Consider the following 23392-nt stretch of genomic DNA (forward strand, 5'->3'; position numbering starts at 1 on the left):
AGATTCTCAATAAACAACTTATCATAAACCAGTTTGACGATTATCATTCTTTTAAAAGTAAACCCATCCAACTTCAAGAATTTCATAACTACTATTCAAAAATTAGCTTCACATAATTTCAACTATTTTAGAGTTACTTACTCATTAGCAAAGTTACAATCTTATTTTAATAAAAATCAATGTTCAAGAAAACCATTCAATAACTAAACTTCAATCTTTTAACAATCCTCGAAATCAATTCTAATTAATCATAAATCAACATTAACAATAATCACAACCTCGTCAAATAAACAATTCAATCACAAGCATGATCTTAACTCAAAATCAATCTTAAAAAACAAAATCAGCATTGCCAAGCATCCTTAAGCTATCATTCAAACATATTCCAACAAGAGATACAACCAGTCACATATTTAATCCACATCCAAAATCCATCACATATCAAGCATTCCTATATTTGCAATAATCCAATCAACTTCTTAGGCATTCAAATTTAAAATATTTAATTTAATAAAATATTCCCTACCCCAAAAAATCGAACCAACGTATTAAAGAAAACCTTTTACCTACTGATAGGTAGAGATCAGGTTGAGCTGTCACATCTCCAGTTTGGAGATGACACCATTCTGTTCTGCCCCCCCAGAGGAAGAGACAGTCAAGAACTACAGGAGGATTCTTCGTTGTTTCGAGTTGATGTCGGGGTTAAGCATCAACTTTGATAAATCTATCTTGATTCCTATTAACTGTAATGCTCAGTGGGTGCAACGTATGTGCTGCGTGCTGGGTTGCAAGGAAGCCTCCCTTCCAGTAAAATATCTGGGAATATCGCTAGGAGCTAATCCAAGGTTGGTGAAGACTTGGAAGCCAATTATTTATAAAGTGGAGGAAAAACTAAGCCTTTAGAAAGCCAAAGTACTTAATAAATCTGGTAAGTTGGTGCTCATTAAATCTGTACTAAATAGCCTCCCTGTATATTATTTGAGCCTATATAAGATGCCAAAGGCTGTTGCAGAGAAGCTTATTTCCATATAGAGAAGATTTCTATGGAGTAAGGAGGATGGTAGGAATGGTATGGCTTTGGTCAAGTGGGAGGTGGTGCAGGTGCCCAAAAAGCTTGGTGGGTTGGGTGTCGGGGATGCCATGCTGCGAAACACTGCCCTTCTCTTTAAGTTGTGGTGGCGGTTTTCAAAGGAGGATTGTCCACTGTGGAAGAAGGTGGTTTGTGCTTGTAATAACCTAGACCCAAATGTGATGTTATCCTCTCAGGTATTACCAATCAAGGGGGCCCGTGGAAGGATATCTGCCAGTTACAGTTCAAGAATCAGCAAGTAAGATAGAAGATGATTACTGGGTTGGCTATGGAGGTGGGTGATGGAAGAGGGACTCGGTTCTGGGAGGATGTCTAGTTGCGTGATGGTGCTCTGAAAGATCAGTTTCCGAGACTTTTCTCAGTCTCAAACCAAAGAGGATATTTTATAGGGGACTGCATGTTTTGGGATGGGCCTGAGTGGATACGGAATTTCCAATGGAGGTGAGAGCTGTTCTAATGGGAGATGGACTTAGTAAACCAGCTACATAATGTATTAAGGCTGGTCAAATTGGATTATGGCAGTGAGGATAGAGTTGTATGAAAATTTGATAAACAAGGGGTCTTTTCTACTAACTCTTTTATGCAGGTACTACAAGAAGATAGCATTCCGGAGGATATAACAAGCTACAACTTTACAAGGACAATATGGAAAGGTCTAGTCCCACCAAGAATTGAACTATTTGTCTGGTTTGTTTTGATTGGTAGAGTCAACACGAAGGAGAGGCTGAGTCGGTTGGGAGTTATCCACCAGGAAGATGTTGTATGTGTGTTTTGTAATAAGAGTATTGAATATGGTCACCACTTGTTACTTGGTTGTGACTTTTCTTGGCAGGTTTGGTGTGCTTGGTTATCTTTTGCTGGTAGGCTATGGTCTTGCCCGGGGACGCTGAAGGAACATTTTTTAAGTTGGACTGCGTTATCAGCTACCATGGAGGAGCGCAAAAGGTGGTTGATGGATTTTTGTGCGATTACCTGGAACATCTGGTTAGAAAGGAACAGAAGGATCTTTCACAATAAAGGAAAAGAGGTTGATGAGATCATTCATATATCCTTCATGAACTATAAGGAGTGGTTAGATGTGGATCCTTTTTGTTGTTGATGGCAATGCCGGAGATCATAATGGGATAAGCATTACTGTTATTAGGAGTTGGCTAGATTGCTTTATGGTATACTCTGAGTCTTGTGTTACTGTTCGCTCCGCTTGATGTGTTGAGCTTCTCTCTTTCAAAAAAAAAGAAAACCTTTTACCCTCGGCCCAAAAACAACAGCGTCAACTCCAACTATGTTCTGCAGCGATAACAACCACAAGAGCACCAGCTAACAACAGTAACTCAACCCTGACATAAAATCGTCGTGCAAAACTCAATAATTTATAACAGAACAAAGACAAGGAGAGGTTTTCTAAGCAAAAGAGACTTACTGGACAACTAGGAAGGAAGGAAGGACAGGGACAGCAGCACCTCTAGCATGCTTCCCGGTGACCACGGCGCCGTTCTCCGGCAGCTAGGCGTGGCGGTGCAGCGGCAGGTTTCCCTCCTCATTATTCGCGTTCTGCTCGTCCATGAAAGCAACGCTCCTCGTGGCTCCCTCTCCTTTGGCGACAACGAAGCAAGGTAATGGCGACTAGGATTGAACGGCAACGGCTGGAAGCAGCGGCGGCTACGACATGCAGGGGCGTGGAGCGCGGCGACGGAGCACGAATGACGATGATGACGGGAGGCACGGCAGTGCATTTTTCCTCCCACTCTTGGTTCGCGCTCGTCTCCCTCCTCTGGTTCCTTCCATGAATGCCGTCCCTCAAGATTCGATGATGAAGCGGTGCGGCTTCTCTTCCTCTACTATCGGATCTCTCTTTCTTTCTGCTCGCGACACAACGGTGACGGCGCAGGAATGGCGGCGGTGCCTTCTTTTGCCGGCGTGCTCATCTCTCTCTCTCTCTCTCTCTCTCTCTCTCTCTCTCTCTCTCTCTCTCTCTCTCTCTCTCTCTCTCTCTCTCTCTCTCTCTCTCTGTTTTGTGTGTGTCATACGTGAAGGTAAAAGGGGAATGTGGGGGGGGGGGGTTTGGTGGCTACTGAGACAAGGTAAAAAAAGAGAAGTGTGGTGGTGAAAGACGGTGGCTAGATTAGGTTAGGGTTAGTGAGTTCAATTTGGAAATTTTTGGGTAGTTTAAGTAATTTCAATAGAATTAAGCATAATAGAGTAATTAAAAATCAATCTTAATTCAATAATAATAATAATAATATCTATAGAAATACTTATTTAATGATCAACTTAATTTATTTTTAAATAAATACTCTAATTCAATAATTAAAGATATCAAATTAATTTTTTGTAAAATCATAAAATAAAGTTCAAAATCTAATAATTCAAATTAAATCATATATCTAAAACTCTCATTATTTTTCAATTACTCAAGTTTTCAAATCAATAATAAGAAAATATCCAATCGATATAAAAATTTCTGAAATTAATATTCTAAATAAATAAAATAAATCATAATTAATTTATTATTTAATTTCTAAAAATTTGGAGTCTTATAATAGAAGCTAACCCAGAGAAATGCTAAGTTGTCCTAGACATGTCGAGTCCTCGGAATCTCAAAGAGGTTGAAAGACTCACAAGTCGGTTGGCAGCATTATCAAGGTTCCTATGAACTTCCGCGGTAAAAGCCAAACTATTTTTTAAATTAATGAAGAAAGATGTGGATTTGCATGGACAGAGAAGTGTAAAGCAGTTTTTCAACATTTCAAAAATTTGCTCTCATTTCCTCCCGTCTTAACAAAACCGAAACACGGGCAACCTTTTTACCTATACTTATCTATGACCGAAGAAACTTTGGTTTTGGCTTTAGTTTTAGAGGATAGGACTAAGGATAAACATCAGCACTCTGTGTATTTTGTTAGTAAGGTTCTTCAAGAACCTAAAGTTCGGTATTCAAAAATTGAAAAATTAGCGTTAGCCTTACTTACATCGCCTTGTCAGTTACGCCAGTATTTTCAAAGTTATTCAGTTATAGTGCGAACTGACCAACCAATTAAAAAAGTGTTACAGAAACCTGACCTAGCAGGGTGGATGATAGGTTGGTCCATAGAACTATCCTAATTTGATATACGATATGAACCACGCTCCGCCATTAAGGCTTAGGTGATGGTAGATTTTTTGGCCGAGATGACTCACCCGACCACCGATATACCGACGTGGGAGCTTCATGTAGATGGAGCTTCCAACGTTAGGTATGGAGGTGTTGGTCGCATCCTCACGAGGGAAAAGGACATGGTGATTGAGGCCTCCATCAAGTTCGATTTTTCCATATCAAATAATCAAGTTGAGTATGAAGCTTTACTTGCAGGTTTAACTTTATCTCGGGATGTCGAAGCTACAGAGGTAATTGCATTTAGTGATTCGCAGATTATGATATCCTAAGTTAATGGAAAATATCAGGCACGGGACTCGTTGCTGCAGTAGTATTTGAAAAAAGTATAACAAGAAGTACAATCCTTCGATTCCTTTTTAATTAAACACATACCTAGTGAACAAAATACATGAGCTGATGTGTTATCCAAATTAGCAAGAACTAAGTCCCAATTTGAAAATCGTAGTCTAATACAGGAGGTATTCACAGAGCCTACTGTAGTAAAATCCATGTCACGATTTCACATTCTTTCGGTATTAGTACTTGGATGGACCCAATACGTTTGTACTTAGAACATGGGACTTTGCCTAGTAATAGCAAAGAGGCAAGGAATTTCTGACTCAAAGCAGTTAAATATACCATGATAAATAGGCAGTTATACAAGAGAGGAATATCCCAACCATTGTTTAAGTGTTTAGGTCCTCAACAAAATAATGTACGTATTTTAGGAAGTTCATGAGGGTTGTTGTGGACATTACCTGGGGGGGTAAATCACTAGCTCAGAAGGTCATCCGAGTAGGATATTACTGGCCCACCCTTACCAAAGATGCCATGGAGTATGTGAAAAAATGTGACAAACGCCAGGTGTACAAAAACCTCCATCAAATACCACCTCACGAACTTGTGTCCATTATTCTGACGAGGCCATTTGCCAAGTGGGGTTTGGATTTGTTAGAACCCTTTCCATAAGGACCAAGTCAAATAAAATATATCATAGTGACTATAGATTATTTCACAAAATGGATTGAAATTATGTCACTGTCAAATATTAATTCAACTCAGTGTCGGAAGTTTGTTTGGCGGAGGTTATAACAAGATTTGGAATCTCAAAAGTCATAATCATGGATAATGGTGAACTCAATTCATGGACTTTAAATTTCGAAAATTGCTAAATGGGTTAGGAATTTGGTAAGTATTTATCTCGATTGAGCACTCACAGGCAAAAAAAAAGAAACAAGTTAAAACTGTTAACAAAGTGAATTTTTTGATTTAGATAATTTGTAAAATATTTTTTATTTTTTATGTATATTAAACTAAATTTATAACTTATTTCACATTGTTTAAATTTTTTATTGTGTTCCTAGCAAAATTAATCAATTAATTGGTGGATATATATATTACCTTTATTAGATATAATAGAACCTAGTCCGATGTCAAGCGGCCACTCAAGATTAGGGGTGGAAATAGGCCAGGCGGCCTGCCAGGGGCCTGCAGCCTGGCCTGTGTTTGGCCTGGCCTGGCCTGGCCTGTTATAAAATAGGTACAGGCCCAGGCTCTTTTAAAAGCCTTAATACGTTAATAGGTCAGGCCCAGACTCACTAATTAGCCTTATAGGCCTGTCAGGCCTGCCAGGGCCTGTTAAAATATAATTAAATATATAAATAATTATTCATTATTAATAAAATTATGAGATATTTTAAATTTATTATATTTTATTATAAATATTTTTGTATATTTTAAATACGTTAAAAGTTTAAATTTTTTTATAAATATTAAATATATGACATATTACATATAAATATTTTTATTAAAAAATAATTTTTTAAATAATATTTTTATTTTTGTAAAAAAAAAATTATCAGGCCTTTTAACAGGCTTCAGGCCAGGCCAGGTTGAACAACAGGCCAGGCCTAGTACTTTATAAAGAGTCTGTAACAGGTTGCAGGCCAGGCTCAGGCCAATTAACTGTATAACAGGCCAGGCCTGTTAAGAGCAAAGCCTGGCCTGACCTGGCCTGTTTCCACCCCTACTCAAGATACAACTAAATATATAAATATAAATTCAGGGTAGAATAGGGCTGTAAAATATTACACTGGAAATGATTTCAGATATTTTTGAAAGATCATTGAGAAGAACATTTTAATCAACATGAAAGGGAAAGGATACTTTCATATTCATCTAAGGATTAATGATGCCAAAATTCTATGATGTATTCTCAAACATAAAAAATGCTTCGTTCTCATATTCATTAATTCAAAAATTGTATATATAATTACAATATAATTAGATGATAATGTAAAATAATTTTGTCCTAGTAGCTTGCGAAAATCTTTTTTTCTAATTAGTACTATTCAATCATATTTTTCTTTTTGGTGACTTTCTTATTTTTTGCTGACTATTATTCAATCATATTTGTAACTTCATTTTGGATTTTATATTAGAGATGCAAACAGTCACTGAACGAGAGACAATTACCAGTTAGCCAAATGAGAATTGAACTATAAACATCATTACTACATCTAATAAACAATTTACAACTTCATTTTCATACTAATTAATTAGTTTTAGATTACACCTTTTAATTGACTGATTTTACTTTTAAGTGTACAGGTATAAATAAACTTAATAAAAGGAATATAGATGTAAATCAACTAAATCAAAATGAAGTTATGAAATAAAAAAAATCCTGATTGGTTCAAATGGTTTTCAGCTTAGATTGATATTACATAGAATTATGCTCATGCTATCTTAAACTTTTATACTGCTTACCTATTTTTCCTCTTTTAAGTGAACTTTTACAGCAATCCATAAATGTTACTTTAAGAAATTTAACATATTTTAGAATAAAACACAAAAATTGTCTAAAAAATTTAGTTGCCGATAAAAATATTGTTAAAAGATTTAAAAAATAAAAGTACTCTCAAAATAATTAGAAAAAATTTTACTCTTCTCCCTTGAGAAATATGTTAAAATGATACTTCTCTCCTCTCTATTTGTAAAATGTATATTTTCTTCTTTTATAATTTTTAAAAAAATCTCTTCTTTAATCCATTTTAAATTTTTTATGTTAATTAATGTTAACTTTATCCATTTTTCAAGAAAAAATAAATTATTTTTTACAAAAATATCCTTTAACAAAAATTTTATTTTTTTATCATTAAATTTTGCTTATCAAAATACCCTTTAATAAGTTATTTTTTGTTGATTAAATTATATTTTTAACAAAATATTTTTAAAAAATTAATAATTAATTTTTTTAAGATACCCTTCAATAATATTTTAATTATTAAATTGTGATTTTACCAAAATTTTTGTTAACAATTATTTTAAGATACAAATATTTTCTTGACAATTACTGGCTAGATTATTTTTTTTTCATGTATAACATAACTGTATGCTAATTCTAACTTATTCATATTAATTATATTGTTAAATAAAATGGTTACACATACATAAATATTACAATGATTAATCACTTAATAATCTCTTAGCTTCCTATAAAGATTGTCCGGAAAATCATTAAACGGTATTTAACTGAATTATTTAATATAATATACATTTACATTTTAACTATTATTTTAACATAAAAAAAAAACTTTTATGACTATTCACATGACATATTGTCTTAATATAAAAATAATATATAATTTATTCTTTATGAAATATAATTAATTTTATGACTTTTATGACTTTATAATATAAATTAATAGTAAAATATAAAATTATATAATTGTATTATATAATTTGGTAAAAGTCATAATTTAATTAATTTATTAATCAATTGTAATATATTAATTTATTCTTTATTGAAAATTAATAGTAAAATATAAAAATGAACGAAAATTTTGGCAAAATCAAAATTTAATAATTAAAAAATTAATGAAAGGTATCTTAAAAAGAAATTAATTATTAATTTCTTTTAAAAGTTAATTTAGTAAAAATATAATTTAATCAATAAAAAATAATTTATTAAAGAGTATTTTGGTATGCAAAATTTAATAACAAATTGTTAAAAGATTATTTATTTTTTCTTGAAAAATGGATAAAGTTAACATTAGTTAACACAATTTAAAATGAATTAAAGAGGATATTTCTTAAAAGTTATAAAGGAGAGAAATGTTACATTTCTCAGATGAATGGAGTGAAATTATCTCAAATAATTAAAAACGGCACAAAAATACTACAAAATAAACTCGTCTGTGTATTTATTTCTAGTTAAGACACTTTTGTCTCGATTTTAAATCTTTCAAAAATATGTCATTTTTATTTTTTGAAAGCATTTTGTCGGCAATCAAATTTCAAAAGGCATTTTTAGTAGTTTAATCTATTTAACAAATATTATTTAGAGCACGATACAAATTTTGGAAAAGAACAGCAGGACGATGGTGCGTTTTGGCGCAAATACTCCACCCAAAATTATTTTATGACCTCAGAATAATCGGCATAGATCTTTCGCTACAAAGTTGAATTTATGCTACCTTCCATACCAAACTATTTTGGTGTTTTCTGCGCACCGAACTATACAATAATCATAAAATTCATAAAACAAATGCTGAACATCTCAATCGTGGATGTCGACCGATTCTGAACCATTTAGGTATTAAGAAACCATTAACAGTTAAAAAGGAAATAAAAGGAAGGAGAAAAGTAAAGAATTACGAAGGAACTTCCCTCTTTCAGGAATTTAACAAATAAATACAAACAGAAAGCAAGAACATATTAACTCCTATTGCATTATTGTACAACAGCTAAACACGGGTATGATGTGACCAGTCTTCACTTATTGATAAATCGGAAAAATAAAAATTCTAACTTTATAATCCGATGCCATGAAGTTACATTATTATACAACAGCTAACATAGTTATAATGTGACGGATTATTTATTTCACAATAATACAGGCAGTTAACTCACTTGGGCATTTCTTAAAGGAGCTCAATCATCAGAAAAGCTTAAAGCAGCAACAACGGACCCTGTTGATGGAAAAGTTGATGAAACATCAGGGTAGTCTTTCCACGAGGTTGTCACCTCCAAAGATGGGTATAGCCATGATTTAACCGAATCCACAAACGAGTTTGGATCTAAGTTCAAAATGGCCTCCCAATCAACTTGTAAGCCCTGAGGGATGCTTCCTGTGAACTCCATATTGGCAGCGAGGAACAAACCAAGCATACCTATGAACCCCACTGCAGCTGATCCTCTGGACAATGGCATAAAGTTATACCTGAAAAACGCTTCCGTTAGGTTTTACAGAAATGACACTAGGTGTGATCAGTTCAAGGTTTAGGTGGTCTACATGAGGTCCGAAATTCATACTTTGGTGTCGTCAATGTACCAAAGAAAAAACTTATAAACATTCAAATGCTTAAAAAGAAAGAAAATTGGCAAAGTTTGATCAGGAAGTTATACCAGAAATATGTCATCTTTAAAATTGCATCTCTGATGTTTTCAAGCATGTCGAAATCAGTAGACCCATAGTTTTCACCACAGTAAGCATTGCATAGATTCTGACAGATACCAGTTCCAACATGCATACAAGGCAAGCGTTAAGACTGACCAAGAAATTTTAACTATAAATCAAAGTTAAAAGAAAAACATATTTTCATACAAATTCAACGAGAATAAATATACTGCCAGCAAATAAAAAATGCTGAAATGGCCAAGGAAGAAGACCATGTTAATTATACATGTAGGTGACTATAGATAAACTCTCATTTGTAGTTGATTCTTGGGGTGTCTAACTCTTCCTTAGATCAGTGTAATCCTTTTTAGGGTTCTATGCACTTCCCCAATAATCCTACAACAATAATACATATTTTTTCTCTTCCGATTCCAGATCTAATAGTGTGTTAACTTATTATGAGATGACAGATATGGTATGAGGTCAATGGTCAAGATACTAAAGAAACATAAACAGAAGCCACACATAAAGTGGCCATACGTATAAGGTAAACTGATGAGATGTTTAGTTTAAGCCACATACATCCCATGCCATTGCCATTTCTGCATCAAAATCTTCCCATCTCGCAGGAGTGCAAGGTGTTCTTATTGCAAAGTCATAACCACGTTCCCCCCTGAAAAAAAAATCCATCAGTTATTCAATTAAAAAAAAAAAGGAAGAGAAACAGCAGGAAATGAGGAAGAAAATAACATGAATTTTTGTAAGGCATGTATCTAGCTTACATTTTTACAAGGGTTATCCTTGTCCCTTCAAGCTGCTTCCTGAAGAACAATAACATACAGAGAAAGTAAGCATTCGGATAAATTCTGTTGCCAGTCACATCTTGCACTATGCACACTTACCCTTCAAATGCAGCACTCTGGCACCAAGTAGACAACCAGAAATCCTCACCAACAATTCTGTAGAGATCAGAGCATGATTTTGCATGCATGATCTGCACATCAAGCATTCAAGTTTCGATTTTCAGAGAAACATAGACAAAGGAATCTTTGCTATTTTATTATATCATAAGAATCAGAACAATACAATGGTACATAACAGCCAACACGGACCATTATAAAAAATGTGAAGACATTTGATACCAAGTAATCTATATGGAAGCATTTCTTTATCAGAAGTTCATTGCCCAAAATGAAATCCTTAAGATTCAATTATATTTATGAAGAATGTCAAGTTAATTCAAAACAACTAAAACGTTAACAAAAATTTAAAGATTATTCATTTCAGTCTATCTAACTTGACAAATAAGAAACATCAATATCATGCACCTTGCAGATTTCAATCATCTATTGTAGGCACACAATAAACCTATCTATTGATATGGCTGGCTGAGGAGCGACATAACACTTGATTCTCCTGACATGTTGTGTCTCCTAGGTAGCGTTTATTTTGAGGTACTGAGACAAAGACTGAGACTGAGACTCAGTATCATGTTTGTTGGTTCAGAGACTGATACTAAAATTTTTGTCTCTGTCTCCAAAATTTCAGTATTTCAGTACCTCTAAAAAGTGGAGACACAGGGGACTAAAATTTTTAGAGATGGAGACTGAAACTTTAATAACATTTTATACCTAAAATATCTTCATTTCAATTAATTAATTCCAATTTTACCTTTTGTACAAATTAAATTAGAGTTTCATTTTTGTTTCAATTTCTGTCTCCCATTTTACGCCAAACAGAATACTGGAATTTATTTCAATTTCTGTCTCTTAGTCTTTGTCTCTTAGTCTCAGTCTTTCCGTCTCTGTCTCTCCACCAAATGCTACCTTATAAACTGGTCTATTGAAAACTTAAATGATATAGAAGACCAAATAGCGTATGAGATACAAGCGCAGATTTAGAGTATCACCCAGAAAACAATGGCATAAGAGGTGCATTAACACATTAAAATTAGCATTAATACACTAACATTATAACTTTCCAAAGCTGTACCTTTTTGAGGTTAAAAGTCATGTAGTTGCTTTCTGCATGGTAAACCAAGTAATTTTAAAGCTACAAACTCACCTCTTCCAGTTTCCCATCTTTGGCAAGATGGATGATCTTGTCTTTTTTGCTGTAGACATATGATCTCTCTTTCATGACAGTCTTTGCAATATCCAATGTCCTGCAGGATCTAGAAATAATAAGTACTTGCAAGCTAGTTTACTAATTAACTGAGAATAACTAAAAAGAATGAAAAAGTTAAAATAAAATCAGCAACTTTACCTTTCATAATTAGGGAAGTAACGGATAACTTTGGCTTGTCCAAGAATCAAAGGTGTGTGAGAGCCAAACCCAGAATTAAACTCCTCACTGAAATGCAAAAAATTCAATTCAAAGTCCATATAAAATCTGAATTTCATACAATTCTGAAATAGTAATCTGAAGAACTGCAAGAAATAGAAGCAAAAATAACTCAGATCTAGAGAATAACAGAACTATGATCCTACTTTGAATAAATGGAAAGCTATCCTAGTAAACCAATCAATGAAAAATTTAACTTTGACCATCTTTCAATTGCAATAATTGGTCACCCCAATTTCTGAACAACTGCAATTATATCCACCTTTTCTGGTGTCCTAAAATAAGATCATAATAAGTGTGTGTGTGTGAAAGATTAATTTGTTGGTAAATGTGGATAAAAGAAAAAAAGACGGTTCCAAAAGCAGGATTTTTTTTCAACATTTTCCTTTTACTCTACTTGTTTATTTTGTAATGTGACAGTATTTTTACCATTTTATCCGCTATAGATTACAAAATCAAACATCACTTTTTCTTTCATACAATTCAAACAAAATATATTACCAGTTAACTGAAATGTGATTTTAGTTAACATATTGAAACATAAAATTTATTTCATTACAATCAATCATAAATAAAATCAACTATATTTATTGTTGATTATTGAAACTCTCTTACTTTCAAACAAAAGGCAATCCATCATCTCTCATGGATATCTAAGACTCACACGAAAGAAGTAGAAGTGTTCAAATAAGGATAAAAGTTATGTGTGTACAACATTATACATACAATATTGAAGAGAAGCGAGAAACAATACAAAGAAAAGAGAGGAATTATACATACAAAATTGAAGAAAGTAAATAGATAGTCAAAACAAGAACAAGAGAAAAACTAGTGTGTATTAACGCGGGATGCTTGTACACCGGGCTGTGCTTTTCTTTTTTTAAAGAAATTATGAATCTAAATTTATTTATTGTTCAAAACAAGAGAAAAACTAGTGTGTATGTCTCATTATTTATAGTGCCTCTGACCCACATATAACCTAAACAGATCAAGGAAGAAAGTAGGAATTGGACTTCAAGCCAACAAGCCAATAAAGGGGCCAGTGAAGGTTTACAAGAGAAGGCAGAGACAAAGATTAAAGGTAGAAATGAAAATGAACTGAAAGAAGGTTGCAGAGAATAGTCTGGGAAACTGCAAGAAAGAGGTGAGGGAGGAATTCAGTAGCCTGGGCAGTGTGCCATGGCTTATGCCATTAGGCAAAGATAGGATCCTGTTTCTTTGATTATTTCCTATTAAACATGTCTAAATAGAGCCTGTTGTTGAGATTGGGGGCTTTGCCTCTGGATTATCTATCCAATTTCCAGTACTAATACTAGAATATATCATTATTTAAATAACTCCTTAGAATATCAAAGAAGGTTTCTCACTAATGGAATTTATATTTCCTTATATTTCATGATTTGCTTCCTTATTCAATTAGGTTTTGGAATCTAGCATTATTGTAAAAAAGGGCTTAATGCAGTTTGTATTGCATCACGATAACATTGTTCTATTGTTCAGAGTCTATTCTATTTTTTCTTCCTTCCTTGCCTAGAATCCATATATCATTAACAATTTCAGAGTGTATGCGTGTGTGCAGTGTGTGTGTGTGTGTGTGTGAGAGAGAGAGAGAGAGAGAGAAGACTAACAAACAATGGAATACTTAGAACTTTTAATTAAGAAGCAGCACACCTCTAAATTTAGACTCAAAAAGACAAAAAAAATGAGTTGGTGGCGGGCAAAGTATCAAGGGGAAAAAAGGATGTGTTTTTCTAATAATGAAAAGAGTTCACAAATTCACATCAACAACATAGCATGCGACAATAGTTTCTCAACTTATCTTTGAGAACAATTTAGATATGCTCCGTTGCAGCATAAAATTGTTGGAGAAAACATAAGTGGCTCTGAAACATAAATTACTCTATACTGATACTTAGCGCAAAGATGGGATACCTTAGCTTGTTCACCCACACAACAGGGTCACAAGGCTCAGAAATCTGTCTCCATCTAACAGCCAGTGAGTAAACATCTTGCCATGACATGGTACGACTGGATGATCTTTCTTCTATAGTGCCGTGTGAATATGATTCCAAGGCACTGCTCGTAGTACAACCAGCCCCTCCTCTGTTTTGACTGGGCATATTAACTCTTTCCCTTCTCCTAGCCCTTTTCCCAGACTTTGAGTTGTTTTTATTAGAAGATTTCCATTCCACATGCATGGAACGCCAGGCCTTTGAGACCTTTTGTGCAATTTCAATGGCAGCAAATCCTGCCATACGATGCTGATAAATAAGGAAATATTAGACAGGCTAAAAAGATGATTGTATCAACAATAATGGCAACCAGAGGTGCTGATTGAATGTAATCATATTACAGTGAATGAGTGAAAGCATAAAAATTAGATAAGGGGTAAAAACCATGATTGGCAAATATGTAGAATGAAGTGTCCCAAAAATAATCTTAGATAAAAAATAAACAACAATATCATCAACAACAATGCTTTATCCCACTAGTTGGGGTTGGGTACATGAATCAAATGTCATAATTGTGCTCTATCATGTATCATATTTATAGTGAGACCGTTTACCCATAGAACTCCTTTGACCACCTCGTGTATGGTCTTCTTGGGTCTTCGTCTAAATTTTGCCATCTGTCTAGCTTCCATCTGATCCACTCATCAAACCGGATGCTCTATCGATGTTTAGTATTCTACCCACATGTCCAAATCACATGAGATGAGATTCTAGCATCTTTTTCAACAATAGGACCTATTCCAATTTTTCCTCTTATAACATCATTCCTTATTCTGTCCATACTTAAATCTTCCTTTGATTCACCCATAGGATGATGTCATTGGCAAATAGCCTGTACCAAGGTACAGGTTCTTGGATATGTTCGGTAAACACTTCCAAAACCAATGTGAAAAGATATAGATTTAGAGATGACCCTTGGTATAGTCCTATACTAATAAGAAATTCTTCTGTCATACCACTTTGAGTTTCTACACTACTTATAACCTCATCATACATGTCCTTAATTGCACAAATATACACAATCCTTACTCTCTAGTTTCCTAAAACCTTCCATAAGATCTCTCTTGATATCCTATCATAGATATGCTACATGTGTACTTACATAGGAAGCTCATCCATGAATTTTTTACTCTCCAATTTCGTGGACAAGAAATTTATCATGTGATTTAGTTTGAGAAGTTTAAGTTAGTTATTGCTTCAAAATCTGGAAACTGACCTGCTTAATCTGAACTAGTTTTATCTATTATTGAACCATTACAGATCATTATTTATTTGCCAAAACAAAATATCCTAACACCATCAACTAAATGGAAATACTATATACCACATTTCCTTCTTTTGCAGTTTGATCATTATTTTTAGGTGCAATAAAATAAAGAATACAAGCCTAATATTGACAACAAAAGGCTCAAAAGCTAGAACTTAAGAGGGACATCAATATATTGAATATCTTTACCTGACGCCTATTAGGAAGAAAACCGGCACAATCATATTGGATTTTATTGCCAGTTGAGTCCGCAGCCTGTATAAGAGTAGCCTTCTGCTTTGTAAGAGTAAAATCATGCCGTTTAAATTTTCCCTTTCTTAAAGACTCACGCAAAGGGGGTTGCCGGAACACCTTTTCACATACATTCTTTGGATGCAATCTCTTGCACCAGTGCTCCTAAATACAATGAAGATACAATCAAATATCATAGAAATTGGAACCCCAGGCAATACAAAACATGATCTTTTAGAGATCATATTACAAAAACTAATTTTTAAAGATCTTTTGGAGCTAATTTAAATTCTGAGTAGGCATAATCATGAATCATATTTATCATTTTCTTCCCCCTCCTATTTTTTATAGTAAATAGGCTAATTTACACCACAGTAACACACATGACAACATAGTTATCGAGATAGAAGTCATCTAAGCAGAATTTTCAAGCCCTTGAAGTAAAAGAGATGAGCAAGTTCCAAGGAAAGGAAGTTATTTCCATAACTTTTACCTTAAAAAGTGCATCAATATCCCCATCAACATCAAACCAGCAAAAATCACCATTAAACTTTGAGGCTGTGTAAAGAGCAATCTCTTTCTACAAAGGAAGAAAGTGTAAAAGAACATATTAGAACAAGGCTGCACATAATGAGTGAAATTTAACAGAGCAACAGTGACATGCTGGTCTATCGACAGAATTTCTATTTGAAACATGCTGACAAAAAACTGCATGATAATATTATCATGCTCTAAGTGTGTACATTGTTATGCTTGTAATCTCTCTGCAAGTACAAGTATATATTTCACAATAAAACAAACCTGATAGAATGCAAGGCACTGGAGGATGAACTTGTCCATTGAATCTAATTCCAAATCTAGTGCGGCATCATAATCCTTGACCTGTGACCATTAAATAAAGCTCTAGCTTGGCATATGTAAACCAGCATGGCAATATTTCACACAAAAGTTAGAAATTGAGCAATCATACCGCCTCTTTGTATTGTCCGACAGCATGGTAGCAGGAAGCTCGTAAATATAAACACTCAATGTTGGTTCCGTCGATGCTCAGTCCCGTTGTTAAATCCTTGATAGCCTTTCTGAAATATTCAAACCCACATTAAATACTAGAACATAGAGTACCACACCGAAGCATTTAACAATGGCCACAATGGCCATTAGGGTGAAATATTTGAAACAATATATGATGACCTTTCCCTTTTTCAAAAAATTCTTCAACTTATCTCCATAACATTTTAAATTTCAAACCAAAAGAGCATTGCTCCTTGCTATCTGAAATAAATAAAGATGCTTTGCATTTGAGCAAATACACATCACATAAATGTCCCTTGAAGTGCTTGTTATCTAAATACAAGACATAAGTCCCAATGAAACTCCTAACAAGATTCTATTCAAATAAATCATTTTGTCAAAGAACAAAACAACTTAAGACAGGGAATTTCTCTATATAGTCCCCCCCTAAGTCCCTAAAACAGTATTATCAACTACTTTCTTGTAGTTACAGGAACTATTTCACCATGTTCTACGATCCAAATTTTATCACATTTAATGCTTGTAGGTGTGCCTCTGTATAAGTTGTTTTCAAGACTATTTAAAATTAAGAACCAGTCACTCCAAAAGATATTCAACCTATCAGTCAGTAGATATGGTTGTATAAATACCTGTGCTCACCCATTGCATGGAACAGAAGGCCACGCATATGATATGCTCTGACAAACCTAACATCCATAGATAAAAGCAATCAGCCTCAGTGCCTCAGATAAAGTGAACAGCCACAAATCACAAAAAGAACACCATGCTAACATAAGTAATTTGGTTTCATTCATGACAATTACCTCCCATCAATTTGCAGCACCTCATTTAGACATTCATGAGTTTTCATTGGCTTTCCTAAATCTTGATAGAACTGCCCAAAATACACATTCAGACCAAAGCTAATAACAAAATCATATAAGATAATAGCTTTAAGAATACAAAAAAAAAGATATAATAATTGCAGCAAACTCAACAGAAATAAGCCCAATTTATTAAAGAAATGTAGAAATGTGAATCAATCTAGTACAAAATGGATAATCAAGTCAAAGTAGAATACGTGAATTTAGATAGATAACAGACAGACAGAAATGCATGGATGAAAGCAGTGAACCAAGATATGAGTAGAGATAGCAGGAAGATTACAATAATATAGCTAAATATTTTTCATGAAGACATTCATCTCTTTAATTTGATGTGCTATCAATACAGCATGACTATGCATGATACATACCTGAGCCAGGTGTGCCCATGCTTCAAGGAAATTTCTATCAAGTTGAAGTGATTTTCGATGTGCTTCCTCAGCTTTGTTATATTCACCAACAGAGGCTAATGCCAAACCCTGTAAACCCATTTTTCTCAATGAAAGAACGAAAATATCTTCTATGTAAAAATTCAGAAAACCACCATAAATGACCTGAATCAGTCAAGAATAAGATAAAAGACATAAGCCTCACCAAATATGAGTAAGCAGACTTATTATCCTTTTCAAGCTTCACACAAGATGACAGGTCTCTAACAGCTGCATCAAAATCTTTAAATTTGAAATTGACAATTCCTGCATTAAGAAGACTAGATTAATTGGTAGTGAGACCTAGACAGAGAATTCATTATTTCAATTTTCACCATAGGTATTTTGTTGGACCAAACTCCCTAAACTTAAATTGACAAATAATACCAATACAGAAATCTATGTCCTTAGGGTCTGAAGGAATTTTCTAAATACCTCAAAACCGCATTCTTCTGTATCATAATTAATCAATTAGCACAGGAAAATAGCATACAATTTTCGCTGATGATTATCAACAAACCTAGATGACTTACCTTCATGGGTTCATCACACTATGAATCCCATGCAGAAAGGGAAAGTTCTTATATATAATTTCATCCAGCAATTCCAGATCTAATAATTCCCCATCTGCTTCTAACAAAAGGAAATATATGTTCACACAAAAAATATATCAACAGTAAAAAATGCAATCATGCCAGATGGCTTTTCCCTTTTTTTTTTTTTACTTTTCTAATAAAATTTCTTGTTATATCAAAGTAAAAGATAGTAACCATGCCACATAAAAATAATCCAATTTCTCCTTCTGAACTACCATAGGTACATGTATCAGACCCATCATAGCAGGAAAATAAAGAGAAAGAGAGGCATAACATTTTTCATTTCAGGATACACTTGCTGTTAATTTGTAATTTTTATCCTAATAACAAAACAAAAACCAAAAACAGTGTGAGAAGTTACCTCTCTCGTGTAAAATATCAGCTGACTCAGGTTCAAACTCTAGTGCCTTAGTCAAATCTTCAATAGCCTGACATCCAGCAAAAAAGGGGCAGGAAACATCAATTGTCATATTTATCAATTGATATTTGCACAAGAAAACTATATACCAATATGTTATGAAAAATTGCATACACAAACTCAAGATTTCAATCTACTCAAATTTCAATCTTCTTATAATATAAGATGCAACTAATGCTATTTTAGGTCATTGTTAGAGACCACAATAAACTCCACCTATATTACTAGTTGGCCTCAAACCTAGATAAAATAGGAGGGTTGTATTAGGCCTTTGACTATTAACATAAAACTTTGTTGAATCTTAATGACATGGTCAAAAACACAATATTGCAAGTCTAACCAGAGGCCAGTTACGTGGATATAGTTATGGTTTTAGTAGATTCAGTAACTTCCCCAATGGTTTCATTCAGGGATTTAATGCAAGTGTAGTTGGAAGGAATGGACTTAATATAGATGGAAGATCGAACGTTGTTACTGTTGGTCGTAGTGAATATCCTCTTTTCAGTCATAGTTATGGGATAGGACTTGACTTTGGGCCACCATTGACCCAAAATGGAACTTCAAACTTTACTTCTACCTTCATAGGGCGAAAGTTTAACTCTTCATTTGGTGGTAGTCCAAGAGGAACAACAATGCCACTAAGGCTAAAGATTTTTGCATTTTTGATTGTGTCTACAACGATGTTTGAAATTGAAATGAAGGTTGAAAAGCATTGTAGGTTGTAGATTTTATCTGTAATTATTGAATACCTTTTGTGCAAGTTTTAGTTTATCATAATTTTTGGAACATAATGTATCTACGTGTAATATATTTGCATATCCATGTTAATATTTATATTTGAATTAGTACTAATTAGGTTATATATAAGATGTGCACGGTGGGTTTTTCTAAAAGTTATATTTACCTTTTATTTTCAATAGCAATATCAATTACCTTCAGATGATATGATTTTCGGAAGTGTATTATATAACTGTGCTGATGATTATATTGCACTATATTATGGATCTCATCAATCAAATTTCATCATTATTTGTAAGTAAATAGCATAACAAACATTTGGTGTTATATTAAGGCAGTTTGTTCATTAAGGTTCTAATCTTATAGTTAAAATTCTTATTATCTATTCATGCATTTAAGCATTTTTTCATTCCCGTGCATCGCACGTGTTCATTCACTAGTAAGATACAAGAATTACGCTTAGTCATGCTTACCTCAACAAACTCTCCCAAGGCTGCCCGGGCTTGACCTCTCCTTTTCCATGCTTCACTAGCCGATGGATTAAATTGTATAGCCTAAGATATTCAACATGTGAACTAAAAGCATATAGAAGAAATAGTATAAGATAATGTTCATTCAGGTACCTTTGTAAAATCAGCTATAGCAGAATTAAGCTCTTTCTTGAAAGCATATGCCGTCCCCCTTCCTATCAATGCCTCAGGATATGCAGTATCTTCTTTCAGTATCTGAGAACAACATGGCGACATGATTACAGTATTTTATTTGGTATTATTGGGGAAAACATAGGAAAAAGAGTGTGAAAAGATAACAAATGCATGGACAGGAGAAATAAATTATATCAGTAGTGAGGAAAATTTCACCTTGTCAAAAATTGATATGGCTTGAGCATAGTTTCCGTCATTGACCTTGAAAAAAGAAATGATGCCAAATGTACTCTTAGAGATTTGGACACATTGATGCAGCAACAAGTTGACATGTAGTATAAATCAGGAAATTGATATTGTCACTCCTATTTTTAATAATGTCACTCCACACAACACACATGATTTTTTTTACATTGTATGTTTGCATAAATTTATAAGAAAATGAGTGACATTATCAAAATAAGAGTGGCAATTTCCATTCCCTATAAATTATTATAAGTGAAACCTATAAAACTAACCGCTTGTATTCCCCTTGAGAGTCGAAAATCTACGCTTATGGAATTTTTGTTAGAAACTTTAGCAACACAAAATTTCTTATATTTCCTGGCTTCTTCTTTTCCCTCATGGCGAAAAACAAACTTACTAACTGGAGTCCTAAGAATCTCAGAGATATTAATTGAGTCACTACTATTCCTAGAAACTTTATCACCGGAATCTGAAGCGTCACTTGAGTCATTACATGATTCAGAATTGTAACTTAGATTCTCAATAACATCAGGGCTTTCATTCACTTGGCCATCAAATTTTTTTGGCTCTTCATTTTCATCACGCAAGTCAGTTTTTGACTCAAAGTCCACATTAGACTTTAGGCATATCTCAGATTTATTGCTGCCATTTCCAGGTGAGTCAGCCTGAGCAGTCAACCTATCCTGATTCATATCTGCCCCTGAGTTCCCCTTATTTGAAGACTCCAATATTGATTGTGGCATGGACAACTCATTAGTTTCACAAGATGCATCATTGCCTTGTTTTGCCGTTTTCAAGAGCTCTTCAAGTTCTAGCAGCTGTTTCAAATCTGTGGCCTGATGCAAAGCATGTTCATGTCCTTGCTCCCATACCAAAATAGCATCTGTTTTCCTTCCCAATGCAGAAAGTGCACTACCTACATGACAAAATAGAACAGTATTGAGTTCAAAATTAAAATGTTTGTGAATGAGAAATACACTTGAACCCCTAGCCCTCTACTGTATCACGTAACACCAATCTATCCTATAACCAGAGCATGAACAAATCCATTATAGCATAATTCCCCCATGATCATTATTCATCAAAGTTAAATCGCCTCTTCCCTTGGCCGCATTGGTTTCAGAGTACAATCATTTGCCCTATAAACTAATCAGCTTCTGATTTAAGTAATCACAACGAGCACTCATCAATTTAACTAATCACAAGAAATACCACCCGTCCACCCCCAGGGGATAGAAAAATTGAATCAGTCTGCATAGTCAGACTAAGTCAACAGTGACAGAGTACCAAATTTCTACGGCATAGCGCATAACTAGCTCAATTGCAAAATCCGGTAAAAAAAAACTTAACCGAAATAAGAGCTTATTTGGGTGAACTTCTAAAAGAATATTTTTTTTTGAGTTATCTTTTTTTAAAAGATCTTATGGAAAAATAAAAATAATTTAATATTTGGGTATCTCATGAAAAAAGATATTTTTATTTATCAATTATGTTTGGGTATAACAATATAAAAATACTCTTTTGTTTATTTATTACATGAAAAACATCTTCTTTTTTTTATCGAAAAAAGACCTTTTAAAAAAAGATATAAATTATAACTTCTCAAAAAGATATTTTTTTATTTTTCTAATATTTTTACTTTTATTATTAAAAATTTGTCAAACACACTAAAAAATAAAAAAAAAATTCTTTTTTTCATTTGAAAAAAAAATATTTCTTTTATCAAAATAATGGAACACAAACAAACATTAACTGAAACTCTTAGAAAAATAAAGATGTAAAATAAAAGTAAATGAAAGACCTTTGAGAATATAACCCTGAAGAAGCGTAGGATCAAGCTGCAGAGCTTTATCGCAATCCTTAATCGCGTGCTTATTCAGCTCCAATTTGCTGTAACAAAAGGCTCGGTTGCTGAAACCACAACACAACCATCACCACAACAAAAATTGACCATCAAATTAGCAAGAAGAATAGCATTTCTACAGAGAATCAAAATCAATCACCACAAAAAGGAAAAAGAAACGAAATTTGGGGATCGGAGATGCGATTATGCACCATATGTCTTGAATTGTAGGGGAACAAGAAATAAGGGAGTCAAGTATCCGAATGGCCTTGGACCATTCCTTGGAGGCGCAGAACCTTGCAAGCTCAACTCGCTCGGAGAGCGCAGGAGCCATGGCAGTGCACCGAACCGAACCCGGGTGAACCGAATCAGAAATGAATGTGCTGGTTTGTAACGGTTTCTTGGAATTTGGGAACGAAATTTGGGTGGGTGTTGTAAGTCGTGAATTGGAGAACTGGCGAAGGGTTTAAGAGTTTTTAGATCGAAGGTTGAGAAAAGAGACGGAGAAAGGAGGAAGGAGGAGGCGGAGGCAAGAAACAACGGCGCCTTGGGGATGATGCGTGAAGTGCACGGATTTCTCTTTCTCTTTTCCCGTAAGTGAAAAACTGGAATTTCCTTTTTCTATTTTTTTTTTTCAAACAAACCGAAAATGTTATAAGAAGAAATTTTAGTTAGCAGTCAGATTTTTTTAAAAAAAATGATTGGAGAGTGGAGACTAATGTGTTATCTACCATCTAGAGTAAACTAGTAAAAGAAAGATATTAACCTACTATTAAAATTTATTATTTTTAGTTATCAATTAGTTGTTCATATTTAAAAGTATGATTAAAATATTATTAAATAATTAGATTAAAAAAATTAAATTAATGACTAAAAATAATAGTTAAAATAATAAATTTTGATGATCATCTAACATTCTTTTACTAAAATAATATTCGAAAACAGAAAATTTATAAAAAATTAATTTTAAAATATACTATCGACAAATAAATTTTTAAAAAATTTAAAAATATGACAAAAAAATTAGATATTAAATATATTCTAAAAAATTTTAGAGATCAAATATTGATGTAATTTTTTATAAGTAATATTAAAAAAATAAAATAT

The 23392-nt window shown here is 33.5% G+C and overlaps 1 protein-coding gene across 1 annotated transcript; it reads right to left on the minus strand.

The window, feature by feature from the left end:
* Positions 1-8878: 8878 nt before the first annotated feature.
* On the minus strand, positions 8879-23010 carry LOC112799977 (suppressor of RPS4-RLD 1). The gene is made up of 23 exons (XM_025842000.3): positions 22498-23010; positions 22244-22353; positions 20715-21358; positions 20413-20457; positions 20176-20277; positions 20026-20106; positions 18758-18824; positions 17967-18067; positions 17744-17851; positions 17313-17383; positions 17139-17195; positions 16448-16556; positions 16279-16359; positions 15971-16057; positions 15436-15642; positions 13900-14228; positions 11890-11976; positions 11689-11788; positions 10527-10618; positions 10407-10445; positions 10207-10297; positions 9633-9730; positions 8879-9447 (listed from the first exon to the last, which is right to left on the minus strand). The coding sequence occupies exons 1-23, from the start codon at positions 22617-22619 to the stop codon at positions 9159-9161; spliced, it is 3117 nt and encodes a 1038-aa protein (XP_025697785.1). The 5' UTR covers positions 22620-23010; the 3' UTR covers positions 8879-9158.
* Between the last annotated feature and the right edge of the window lie 382 nt (positions 23011-23392).

The sequence above is a fragment of the Arachis hypogaea genome, chromosome 1, assembly GCF_003086295.3.
Source record: "Arachis hypogaea cultivar Tifrunner chromosome 1, arahy.Tifrunner.gnm2.J5K5, whole genome shotgun sequence".
NCBI lineage: Eukaryota > Viridiplantae > Streptophyta > Magnoliopsida > Fabales > Fabaceae > Arachis > Arachis hypogaea.